At 30.0% G+C, this 14,472-nt stretch overlaps 1 protein-coding gene across 1 annotated transcript; it reads right to left on the bottom strand.

Moving 5' to 3' along the window:
- Positions 1-11: 11 nt before the first annotated feature.
- Positions 12-14,447, bottom strand: LOC146995062 (uncharacterized). Its single transcript, XM_085825371.1, has 4 exons — positions 14,053-14,447; positions 11,119-11,232; positions 2,817-2,861; positions 12-148 (listed from the first exon to the last, which is right to left on the bottom strand). Exons 1-4 carry the CDS (start codon positions 14,441-14,443, stop codon positions 123-125), a joined length of 576 nt encoding a protein of 191 aa, XP_085681497.1. The 5' UTR covers positions 14,444-14,447; the 3' UTR covers positions 12-122.
- Positions 14,448-14,472: the final 25 nt, after the last annotated feature.

Genomic DNA, 14,472 nt, shown 5'->3' on the forward strand with positions numbered 1-14,472 from the left:
TGTATTGCAGTTGTTGAAATGTTGAAAATGTATCATTAGCTTTTCATGAATGACTTTCACTTACATAATTGGCACAGCAATTCTCATTTGCTAACGAATTGCACAATATCACGTCGGATATTCTACGAGCATATACGTCTTGCAATACCTAGGGGGGAGAAAAAATGAGTGACAGTAGGAAATAAAATATCAAAAGTTAAATTTAAAATATTTTTTAATCTATTAAGGAATGTTAAGCTAATGGAATAAAACAATAAATTTAATCCAAAACCAATTGGACCTCATGTCCGTACCATATGGCAACTCTGTAGCTTTGTCTGATTGCATAGTCTTATCCTGGTGATGTATCTTTCAAGAGTCTGCCTTATCGGCTGCGAATGCTAGGTTACGTGCCTACCATGGTTGCAATGGATGATGGGCAATCACGGTTCAATTCCAGAGAAAGAGCCTTAGGAACAGCTACCACATCCATGGAAGACAGAAGGCGCACAAAGTACGGGGAGGTAGTGACAAAAAATAACAATATGGAAATCTTTTGAACGCCATAACTGGAATGAGTACAGTCTAAATCCTTTAATGAGGATGAACTGGGGAGCAAAGTGGCATTTTGCTAAATTTTTTCAGAATTTTCCTTATTTTACAATAATAATTTTTTTAACCCTTTTCAATTAATATTTTTGTATAATTTATAATGTTTTAGAAATGTATTTCCTATCAGCCAATAAATTTCTATTATCCTATTTCGTAATTTTACTCTAAATTCTTCTGATACATAGCATGTTTTGTAAGTAAGGGCCCTTTTGTTATATACATTAATACATCTTGTGTGGGTGGTAACGAGTACTTGGTCATGTTATAGCATTCCTTGGAAACACCTATGCTCGGTTGCAGCTGTGTAGGTAACCTATAGGGTCTGTTCTGCATCTTTAAAATGTTCGAATCACCTGTCCCATGTGAAGTTCAATCAGTGGAGACATTTACAGGCAGATTTTGAAGTTTACAGATTGACTGCCATGAGCGAAGGCAAAGTGCGTAAGCGAGTCAGAAACTTCACAGCTGGTTGCAACAATGTTCCTGACAAGTCCCTCTCCAGTTGCCCATCTGTGACCACAGATTATATGGTGATGAAAATAAATTTGGTTTTTGAAAATTTTCCTTCATTTGGTTTTTTAGTTTCAAACCGCCCTTACTTAAAAAAAAAATTCCTCATAATTCTTGATTTTCAGAAAAATATTACCAGTTAAGTTTCTATGGAAATTTAGCATGCATGCAGTAAGCTATTACAATTCTAAGATTATTTTAAATTGAAATATCACCAGCACAAAATACAGTTTTAACAGAAAATAATATATTGATGATTAAATTTTTTGAACTGGCATTGTTGATTTAAATTTTCTGGGTGTTCTGTTTAAATTACCAAAAAATAATTAAAATCTTGCAACTGTTTAGGAACAAATTTAAACTGAAATCACTAATAATAATTAAAATCCCAATTTAGAAGCATTAGAGAAATGGAAAGAAATACAGCAAATCCTCCTCAGACACAACAGTGAAAGTCACTAGTGTTTCTGAGAACATAAATGCATAATTGTATTGAACATCACAAATAATTACAGTTCCTAAGCTGATATGCCTACTGAAGACAAAAATGAGTGATCATCTTATGTAATTTTCCATGCAGTAAGTTTTTGAAGGCTAACATGTAAGTTAAATATTCATGCAGGAAAGTATTATAATGTTGAAAAAATGCATAATAATAATTAATTAAGCAGATAAAAAATTAAACTCATAAAGACAAAAACAAACTTTACAATTTAAATTTATCAGAAAGGAAAATTAAAGATTCTTTGATAATGGCAGTGCTGATTTAAATACTGCATGATGATTAAACTTAAAATCTTTTTCAAGACAACTAGAAGTAGGAGTAAAAGAAAAAGTAAGCTACGAAAAACTAGCATAAATATTTAATGAATACGTAGCATAATTTCACTAGTTTTAAAGCTATATTTTAAGCAGAAATACTATATTATCAAGAAATTTTATAATAAGGGAATTATGAAACAATCCTCCCACACAACATTAAAGGCATTGCTAATATTTTTTTAAATTGTTGAAAGCTATGTGACGTGACATAATAATTTTAATTAGCATTAAAGAAGTTTAATCCTCCATGCACTGTTTTTTAACATATAATGAGAAAATCCATGTAACAGTATTTTCACCACATGCATGGTATTTATTTTTTGAAGGTATATATTTTTTTTTAATTTATTTTTTGAATGTTAAAAAAATAGGATCTCCTAAAATATTTCATATTTCTAAAATGCACTTTATGCATCATTTACTAGTTTTTTAATTCATAAACAATATTTCATTATCTGCTCAAAAAGAATATTCGCTTCATAATATCAAATTTCTAAATCATTTAAGTTAATGATATAAAAATATTTCATTAAATGTTAACTTATAAACAATCTATAATTCAAATATTTTTCCTTATTAATTCTTCTCTGTTTAGCACTAGTGAAAATCGTGAAGTTTTGAGTCATTACAAACTAAAAATTTCTTTTGTAGTCATTCCCCCCCCCCAACAGACACATTATTTTTGAAATTTATAAGAGATGTATGAAATACTTCAGCAAAATAAACAGCAAAAAATTTCTAAAACAGTCTAAATTACTGATAAATTTAAAAAAAAATAGTGGAACTCCGGATTGATATGTGTACATTATTTCAATTTTACGCAGTTAGTCTCAAAAATTTTAAATAAAACTATCTTCAACAATTAATTATAGAAAAATAATTCATATATTTACCATGTCTTCGGGATTCCAAAAGGCAGAAGCAGATCGTGAATGCAACTGCAAATATTAAAAATTGTTATTAAATTATACATAATGATGTTAAATTCTTATTTAAATATGACAAATTCTTTAAAACTTTATAATTAATACAAATGTTACTTTACTCAATATTTTTTAAATTGCTAACACAAAAGTAATTCTTTCACAGACTGAGACTCATTCATGAACATTAATAATATGTTCAAAATATAATTAATCTGTTCATTTTTGAACAAATGAACAAATTAATTATATTTTGAACATATTATTAAGTTTGTATCCCCATACCAATGAAAAATTGCCAACTAATCACTAATTTTAAGGAATTGGTGAGAAACGATTGTCCGCTTATCAATACAATTCATAAGCACTGTTTTGTTCACAAATGATAGTAAAAAGAGCATTTTATAAAAAAAATATGAGTAAAAATAATTTTTAAAAAAACTGTGGCCAAAAAGCGCAGATCAGTGAATGATGTGTATATTAATTATGTAAACTATCATGGATACCTATGTATTGTCCCATCAACTGTGAAACTGTTATCAAGTAGTAATGTGACTTAGCATCAGTGTTGGATAAGCAGACATAGTCACAGACGTAATATTTTTTGTTCCCAATGATTTTCAATCAGCCACCTTTTGCTTTATGAACAAGGATATAAATTAGCTGTTATTACTGTATATTTTGTCTTGCATTTTGAAATGTGATTAAAATTTGGGACTTAACCGCAAGCAGTAGATTATTTTCAAGGTTTTGGCATTCTACCATATTCAATCATTATACCAAAGGAAAGAGATAATTAATAGATATGTTGTAAATCAGCTGAATATAGCAGACGAAACAATTAATAGATTGGGACGATCACATGCAGGCAGTCTGTACTCATCAAATTCTAACCAGAGCTTCTGGTCAGATCGAAAGATCTAACAAAATAGTACAAATCGATGAAAGCCTTCTTACGAAATTCAAAAACCAAGTGAGTCAAAAATTGACTGTATATTATAAAGAAATGTCAGACCATAGTTCTGCAGGAACAGTCAGCATAACTTTAGGCCAATTTTCATAGTTCAGTGGTAGCCAACACTCACAGTCAATGGTAAACACCCCTCATATATTCATATATGTGTATGATATGCACTGTGGTTTGTTGTGGTGTCACATTTAGATTCAAAAACACAGTAATTACCAATAGTTAAAACGTGGGCGCTGATAATCAGAAAATACTGTTATAACTTATTCAAGGATAAAACTTCTTTTTATGTAATTGCACAGTAAATAATAATAGCTAATGCAAGTTCTGTAGGTCCTTTCTGCAAAATTTTTTCAACACCTGCTTTTCAGAAAGAAATTCCTATTTTTAAAGCACTGAAATAAGGAAACCAAGATAAAGAGAACCCAGTAAGTGTAAAAACTATGGCGAATAGTGCTAAAAATTTAAAGCTAGAAATCTCAGGACTGCTCTTTTTGTGGAAGTAACAATCATTTATCTTGGGTTGCCCTCACTTTCTTTTATTCCTGTTTACAAGTTGCACACTGTAGTATAGCAAAAATCAGACAACGTCTAGCAGGTGGCTTTTACAAATATTTGTTTCAGCCTGAAATTAAACACGACAGCCAAAATCCATTCAGTGCAATTTTAAACTTGTTTAAAGACTCTTTTCCAGTAAGATAATGTCTCTGACAGCTTTCTTAATTCCAGTTTTACTTCTGTGGGAAGGTGAGGCCTTTCTCAGAGCAATACAACTCTAATATAAAAAATCAGGTATTGCTATATCTAAGTGTACAAACATTTTTAACTCTTACTTTAGTAACATAATTAACCAGAAATTGATTTCCATTATTAATTATTAATTTTGATTTATCAATGCTTAATATCATATTTTTTCTGCTAACTTTATATGTACTGTATGTTGAATCAGCTAATTTTTACTTGCATATGCTATATATTATTATCTTTTCTTACCAACTTCTATTTATATGTATTAAATATTATTTAACACATTGAATATTGTTTAACATTATTTGCATGAGTTTAATATGCTTTTCCTAATAGCTTTAAATTCACATGCACTAAATGTTATGCTAACTTTAAGCTTAATATCATGCTTAAAACCACTAGCAAGTAAAAAAAAAACACTTATGCCAACAGGTTCTCTGCAGTATTACTGCCAGGCCTTTTGTGGTAGCACAATTTATATTTCTTTTAGACTCAGTTTATCACAAAAATACACAAACAATGGCATTTTTTTGTTAAAGAAAATTGTTATTAGTTTTGAAAAGAGCTTTAGACATTACATTTACTCTGAAAGTACATCCCGATTATTTACACCCTAGCGTTTATTACAATAAAAAGTTTTTTTAACACGTTTTTATAAATAATATCTGCAATATAAGAAAATAATTAGTAAAATGAATATAATATGTATGGAAATATAATTAATCCACAAAAAAGCAGATAAAAATAAGGAATGTGTCTTATAGACAATTATATAATTAGAAATAGATACAGACAATCGTGTGGCAACACTACTGAGAATATTCAATGATTGAGTTTAAAATCCTTTGTTGTTAAGTGAATATCACACAACATTCCACAAGTTTAGTTGTGGTTGCAGGTCATTTGAAGGAAAATGTCTGACAAATGATTAACTACAATGCAAATTTTAAAACTGCAATGCAGCCTGGAATAGTATTTTAAGCTGCAGTTATCCAGTTTTCTGAGTGAAAAAGGAACTGAGCTGCAGCACATCATTTCAACATGCAACGGTGGAAAAAGCAGAAGAATGAACTTTAAGTGGCAAAGGAAATGTGTTTCATGGAAAAGCAGCTAAGTATCTACATTGGAAAATAATAATTTATTGCATGTTAATGAGAAAAGAAGTACTGGTTATGTTGTAACTGTGGATATTATGCCCTTCTAAGCTCATAAAGAAGATAATTGGATAAAGATGAGCCATGTTTTTTAAGCAAGTGCAAGATGGTGTGTATATTTTATAATAGGAATGGTTCATCACTAAGTCATAGAATGTCTTTTGGCAAACCCTGATGACAAAATTTTGAAATTTCAGGCATGGTATTGACAAGCTACAAACTAATGGGTACACGTTTTCTGAAATCAGTAATATACTCATTTACAGTTATGGCTTTCTAATGCAGTTGCACCAATAGGCTAAGAATAAGAATCAAAACTACAGGTAGTGAGAAGCAGCAATGTACAGTTATGCTCGCTGCTCTGCCAGATGGAGGAAGACTCCAATTCCAAGTTGTGTTAAAGCGAAAGGCTGTACCCAAAAACATATATTGTTGGCTCAGGAAAAAGGCTACAAGAGGAATGGTTCATCACTAAGTTTAGTGGCTAGAAACATTTTGAAATAGAAGACCTCGTGGCTTGCTGAAACCTAACAGCTCATTTTGGACAAAAATCCTAAGAGTTTGGGACAGCTTCTGATGTCACATGAATCCTTAAGAGAAAGGAAAATTAAACAAGTTAAAAACTAACATAGTTGTGCCCGTACTTCAGCCCCTTAGTGTTGCTGTTAATTACTCCTTCAAAAGTTCATACGAAAGATTTTATGATGATTAGATGAGTGCACGAAACTATGACCTTACACCAAAAGAAAAAAATCAAATGTCCAAGTGTACAGCATATCTCTGAATGGATTCTGGCAGTCTGAGATAGCATCAAACTTAAAACAATAATAGAAAGGTTAATGAAGAATGGACTATCCAATGCTCTAGACCAGCTATTCTCAACCGGTGGTATGAGTACCACTGGTGGTACACAAGGAGAAAATAGGTGTTACGCAAAGAAACAAAGTACTTTTAACAATTAAGTTCAAAAATTAATTACCCCAACATCCTTTTTAAGTTTGTTCTATAGCACTCGTAAAATTATTCAAGGTCAATAGCCACTCATAAACTAGAAAAAAAATCTGATGTGTACACCACATGACTTCCTTGTACAGAATATTAAATTATACGCATTTTTTTTTTTTTAAATTTCATTTAAATTGATTGGATTGAATTAAATCTACTTCATCGACAGCGCATAAACCACAATACTATAAATGCACTCTTTAAAATTCACTATATTTGTTTACTATAACAACACTCTGAACGCACAAAATTTGTATCATTTGAAGAATTATCATTGCCACATGTTCTATTCAAATACTACAATAAAGCTAAAACAATTTATGAAAGAAATTAAGCAAACAAACAAAACAGAAAAGAAACAGTTTTTCACAGACGATATAGTATTTCTCATTCAATTAATTCAGCTCTCACTTCGTGTCAAGGCAAAAATACATAAAAACTCAAAATATCGGCATTAAAAATTACGAAGTAAATCTTAAACACTTATTTCCTCGAAAAAATTCAGAAAGGATTAAGCATGATTTAATTCGCGATTATAAACGAAGGCGTTATTTTTGTGTTGCGAAGCTTAGTCTCTCTAGATTGGCAACTAATCTACAATTCTGCTGTTTCAAATGTAAAAAAATATGTCCACCATGTTATTTAAAACTTAACCGCACTTAAACAGCTTTTAAATTGTTGATAATTGTACAAATATTGCTTCCTGAATTACCAAAGGCATAAAAACCTTAACTGGAAGATAAAAACAACATTTTTCAATCATTTCAATTCAATTATTTTTAAAAGCAAAAAATGTACAATTTACAAACATATAAGAGTAAAGATACTGAGATTACTGAGCCGGGTAACAGAGTGGATATATATATATATATATTTATATACGTTTGGTGCGGCCGGTTGCAACCAAAATACGAGGTGCACATCTACATGTTATAGCAGTCCTATATACAAAATTTCAACGTTCTGAGGCTACTCGTTTTTGAGTTATGCGAGATACGTACGTACATACGTTCGAACAGACGCCACGAAAAATTCTTTTCAGAATTCATTTTAAAGCAGTTGTAAAATTTTTTTGGAGGAAAGGTGTCTTATTCTGTCCTTACGCACAGATATCATGCAAAAACATCGTTAAATTGCATTCAATAGCGGTCAAAATGGATATTTTCGTTGAAATATGTTGCCTGAAACTTTTCGCGATTACAATACTTCCTTTTTCTTCGTACAAGGAAGTAAAAATCAGTTATTATTTTCACAAAAATTCTTTTAGTTCGGTTACATTTATGCGATTATGACAAAGCCTCGAAGGCTATCTGCCCAAGAGGAATGGTGCCTTCATGGAGGACTTTCTAAGGAAAATTTACTCCTATACTCATTACACATGCAAAAACCACGAAAATGCCCATTGTAGCCAGCCCACTCGCAGGATTCGAATCTTAAATCAAACTACCAGTGTCTTTACTGCTCGCCCAATGGTGGGCAATATTCTTTTAAACATAATAAAACTTTGTCACAAATGATGGTTTTAAAAGGAGTAATAGAAGTGGATGTTCTATTAATAGGAAATAAATATAAGTTTCTATAAAAAGATAATAGTATCTCATTAACTCTTTTAGAGTTAATAAATTTATTAGCATATCCGCATTTTATTCATGCTCACATTGCTCTATTTTCAATTAGAATCATTTTTTTTTATGTATCTTTGCAGTCTCTAACAGCAGGTATTTTGTCTTCTTGTTGCTTTGTATTTCTTACTTTCCTACCTGATTTGAGAATATCGCCATCTGTTTTTGAAGAACTCATAATATATTGTGCATTTAAACATTTATAAGCAAATAATAAAACAAACTTAGATTTTCAAAATGGAAAAATAGCTAGGACTGACAAAGCGGAAAAGTGATGATTCACAGGTGATGGATCCAGGACAATCTACTAGCAATAAGAATAGTGAAAAGAAAACAAAAATTGTTTATAGAAAATATAACGGAAATTATTTATCATTTGGGTCTACTTGGAATGGCGACGAAATGGACACTCAACCTAAATGTGTTATTTGCAGTTAACTGTTTTTCCTTCAAAGCAAGAAACTGTCGTTGGTGTAAGACATCTTGAATCTAAACATTCCAATTTAAAGGATAAATATGAAGAATATTTTAAGGGGGAAATAATCGGAATTCAAAAATAATATTACTTCAAGTAAAAAAATGTTGGAAGCTAGCTACCTAGAAAGTCTAAGAATTCCCAAAACTGGGCAGGCTCACACTATTGAAGAAAACCTTATATTACCAGCAGCTAAAGATATCGTTTTAACATTATTCAATGAAAAAGGCAGCTAATGAACTCAATAAGTTATCAAGTGATACAATAAGTCGATGAATGCACGAAATGGCAGATTCCATAAAAGAGACACTTATTCAAAAAATAAAATACATAAAAAGTGAGTATTTGTCATTGTTATTGGATGAAAGTATTGATAACCAACTTTGTTCAAATATTAGTTTGCATATGTTTCGAAGAAGACAAATGAATTGCTAATGAGTATTTATTTTGTGATAGAGCAACAGAAAATAAAATTTTCAAAGTAATTGACAATTTTATGTCAGAATGATATTCCATGGAATAAGTGCATTGGCATATGCAGTGATGGAGCTCGATCTTTAATAGAAAAATATTCTGGTGTTATTTCTTAAATAAAGAAAATCACACCTGAAACTAAATTTACTCACTGCCTCATTCATCGTGAAGCATTAGTAGCCAAAACAATACCTGTAAACTTGAAAATCGTTTTGAATTCAGCTGTGAAAATTCTTAATTTCATTAAAAGTTAAGCTTTAAATTCAAGAGTATTTACAATTTTATGCCAAGAGATGGGCAATGAACATGAAACTCTTTTGTCACATTCAGAAGTAAGGTAGGTTATCCAAAAACAAAGTTTTAAATCATCTTTTTAAACTTCGACCAGAAATTCAAATTTTCCTCTGGGCTCGAAAATTTGAATTGCAAAAATGTTTATTTAGTGAATCATGGTCAGCACGTTTAGCAGATATTTCTGGAAAGTTAAATGAATAGAACTTAGGATTACAAGGAGAAAGAGTTAATTTGTTTACAATTATAGATAAAATATCTGGAACGAAAAAAAAAAAACTCGAGCTAATAATCAAAGAATGGGATAGTAATATTTTAAGCTTTCTACTACTTTTAGAAAGTTTTCTAAGAGAAAAAAAAGTGTGAAAATAAAAAAATTAGCATCCAACATTCAAAATCATAGTTTTTAATTGATAAATTATTTCAGCGTGTATTTTTCTAAAGATTATGAAAAAGAAATTGGATTAGAAATCCATTTTGTTCAAATTTACCTGAAATTTTATCTCTTGAAGACATTTTAATTAAAGTTGTTACATTTTTATTGCCTTTTTGCACAACCTATTTGTGTGAACAAGGATTTTCTTCCATGTTATATTTCAAAAATAAATACAGATCAAAATTAAAACTGGGTCCTAATTTACGGTTAAAATTAAGTGAAATAAGACCAGCCGTAAAGTAATTGATCTCTCTTAAACAGGACCAAATTTCACACGAAATTTTAAACTAAAGTATTGTAATTTAAATTTTGATAATTAAAATGGTAGCCAATTTTTAATCTAATATTTTTTATGTGTGCATATTTAATGCAAATAGCCAATAGCTTCTGCAAATGCAGAAATTATATTTCTATTGAGAAAAATAACCATTGTAAAATTCAGCGATGGTACTAAAGGTTTTCAGCTTTTGTTCAGATGGTACGCATTAATCAAAAAGGTTGACAACTGCTGCTCTAGGCAGTTCAGAGGATGACATGCGGTGGGATAACGGTACCAGCGGTAGTCATACCGGTAGTGCAGTTATTTTCCTAACAGCACTGATAGTGATTAAGAGGCACTAAATACAGAAATATACTGCTTTTAACTGATAATAAATAACTTTTTGCATTGTGAGATCTCAGAAAAATGAATCCTTTTTAACATTTAGTTATATCTGAAACCCTTTAAAATGTCAGACATGTATTCAGTTTTAAACAAAAAAATCCAGTAAATTCCCACTTGATTTATTTAAATTAAAGTTCACATTTTCTACAGTGTACTTACTGGACACATATTAGCTGTAACATTTTATAGATTTATTTACAAAACTTAATTGTTTTATGTATATACTTCTAAAACTGCTTTTTTTTTTTTAAAGCAACTTAAAAAGGTAGATGATTGCATATTTTCTATCAACTAAATGTCAAAATAAATTTGTTTTCAATGTCAACACTTTGTGCATGTCTCAGAAATCTAAATCTGATGGAAAGTTAATCTTACCTGTAAAATGTAATGGATAATCATGTTATCATACTTATATTGCAAAAGAAGATATTACTTACATTTCATTGCATCTTCCGGTGGCTGCATTACACTATCTTCTTCTGTTAAAACCTTAAACAAATGATTTCCATCTTTTGCAGGTATTTTATCAACGCCAACTGCATCTTGCAGAGCTATAAAAAAATTCCAATTTAGTGACAATATTTTTTTAATTTTAATTTTTCAGAAGTCAATTTTGAATAAACAAAAAAATTTCACTAATTTTTATTATAATAAACGTGTATAGCTAACACATTTATTATGATAATTGCTCAGTTTTGATGTTTTGCTAATGTTACGAAAGCCTGTGACCAGTTACTGTTTTCCCTACCCTTGCTAATTTTTATTTATATGTACTATCATATTTAATACAATAAATTTTATGTACATATGTTTAATGTACTTTTCCTCTTTACTTAATTCATTTATATGAAATAGCATGTTTAACAAGCTAAATCTGGCCTGTAGACAATACGTTTTGTTTCTGCTGCCTTCAAGCTTAGTGTCATGTTTTTTCTGCTTAACAATGACTTTTGCTTAACTATATGTCTTTACTTTTTGGTTAGCTGGGCGCAAATCCTGCCAACTGCTTTAGGAATTTGCACAAGTCACCAGAACAAAACAAAGATAAAAATATTCATCAATACACAAAAAAAGTATTTATTTGCATGAATATACAAAGAAGAAATTTTTATATTTATTTGATTCTTCCAAACTATTTCAAACTTTCTCTGAGAATTTCCTCAAATTGATCCTTTACTCCTCTTCTTCACATAAATTCAGTGAGGTATGACTCCATGTGCTGACGCACAGTGCCCTGATGCTGATGTTTTTTATTTCTTCATTTGGCACAGCCCCAAAGGCGTTCCATTTTTTGAATATTTACATCAGTGTCAGGGTCAACAAAATTATATTTGTGGTTGACTCTGAAATGCTGCAGATCTGCTTCTTCAATTTTAAAAGTGTAGTAACCCTCCTAAGAATTTAAATAAACAATAGATCTTTCTTAGATATGTTTTTTTTTTATGTCTTAGAGTACTGGTAGACAGTGGTTTGGAACATTAACAAGGAAGCGTTCATGAGTGTGGCAGCAAATATACACTCTTCCAGAAGAATTTGATCAGCACTGTTCTTTCATTTGGTAAACAAACTTATATTGATTTCGATGATCATTTCAGGACCGATTCTTTTGGCTCGCATTTCACTGGCATCTCTACACAAACTTCTTGCAAGTAGTTGTTCCAATCTACAATCGCCAAATGATTCATTTTCAGTTTTTTTTTACACCATTTGATTGATGTCATTTCTTCACTCCAAGTGTAAATTAATCATAAAGATGTTAAAAAACTTAATCTGGGCATTTCAAACCACATGTCTTTATGAATGCTCTTCTTGTTGCAGCAGGTAGAAACATTGCGACACCATCTAACTCCCTCAGAAAAGTAGTGATTACATGTGGAATTTGTTTCCAATATTCCTCCTTTTTGGAAAAAAGAGACTGTCTCCCTCTTCACAGTAAGCCTCAAATTTTTAGCATTTTTAAATACCAAATTTGTGTAATAGATGTTGCTTGTGTTAAACTAATACTGGAAATGATGGTGAATGATTCTCGTCAGGTTTGTACGCAAGTTGGTGCAGGTCTAAATTATTTGGTGACTTTCCACTTTGTATGATTTTTTTTAACTGCAATTTATAAACTCATTCTAAGCAATCTATCTCCATTATATTGTGCCTACATTTTTCTACTCTCACTTAAATTTATTAATTTTATCTATTTGTCGAATCAGCAGACTGATCAAGGCCTCTAAAGACAGCTCTTCTATTATATTGAAGGCATGAATATAATTTATAAATTGTTTTAATATCTTATTGCTTTCATCATCATATTTTGAAAAAGTTTCACAGATTTGCTTAATTTTATTCGTTATCATGTGTATGTGAAAATCTCTAAACTCTTATATTACAGCCAAGGCTTAATTTCTAAAATTAGAAAAACTAGATATATAGAATGCCATCAATAATGGGAACAAAAGCTAATGAATGAAATATTGGATAAAACAATAAATATACAATTAAATAAAATATAAAGGGATAAAAATATTGATAAAAAATAAGCAAATAAATAATTAATATATTATAAAAATTAAATTAAAGTTGAAACAATTAAACAAATATACGGTTATAAAGTTCTTAATAACAGTACATGATATAGAGGAGAGGCTTTCTAACCCCTTCCAAATAACCAAATGCTCACAAATGCTCACTTCAGTTAGAGTAGATTTAAGGGTCCCCCTTTGGATTATCACCAAGTTAGTGTATAAAGTTATAATTCAAGTCAATGCATAATTTTTCTAGAACCCTTCATAACTCTGTAATGTGCAAAATTCTGTGAATAAAATCCTCTTTTTAGAAAAATTTTTACATTGTTCAAAATATTTCATGATAGTCTGCATAGTCACTTATTAAATCAATAATTTTTCTAAACTAGTATTTTATTTTCAGTCACATACAAAATCAAATATTTCACTCTTTAGTTTGTAAATGATCTACACACTTCTTTATTTTTAGAATGAATAGACTTTTATTAAATATAGCTAGTTATAAAGACAAGGGAGAAGGCAGGATAAAAATTTAGATTTTGTAATTATTACAATTTAGACGTTTTTAATTTAAAAATGCAATGTCCTAAATCATTTAAAGCTTTTTTTTTTTTTTTTTTTTTAACTAAAAGTATATGTCTAAGAACAACAGTTACAAAAATAAAAGTTGCATAGGGATTTTTATGGACGCTATATATATTTCATGAGACAATCCTGATCACAGATTAAATTCCTACTGCAGATAAGATGCAGCAGAAAAAAGGAAATTATGAATTTTAATTAAACAGTTTTCTGTTTCATAAGTCATATTATGACAGTTGTCTGTTTAAGAAGAAGATAAAGAAAAATACTTACTTCTGTTTAAATATTCCTTACTAATGATACTTATACTTCTTTTCATACCTGCTGCTGATAAATTATCTTCTGTTGATGATGATTTACTAATGATACTTATACTACTTTTTACACCTGCTGATAGTGAATCTTCTGATGATAAATTATCTTCTATCGATGATGATGACTTACTAATGATACTTATACTTCTTTTCATACCTGCTGATGAAACTTCTGATGATAAACTATCTATCGACGATGAAGGTTTACTAATGATACTTATGCTTCTTTTTATATCTGCTAATGATGAATCTTCTGATAATAAATCATCTTCTATTGATGATGACGATGAAGAATGTTGTCTATATGCAGAGTGGTTACTGTTTTGTCCATATGGGATGAAACTTGCCATATCTGGAGATGGTACTTGTAAGTAACCAC

Source organism: Stegodyphus dumicola, chromosome 10 (genome assembly GCF_044657685.1).
Source record: "Stegodyphus dumicola isolate Sdum_Otavi_A_Nest chromosome 10, ASM4465768v1".
Taxonomy (NCBI): Eukaryota; Metazoa; Arthropoda; class Arachnida; order Araneae; family Eresidae; genus Stegodyphus; species Stegodyphus dumicola.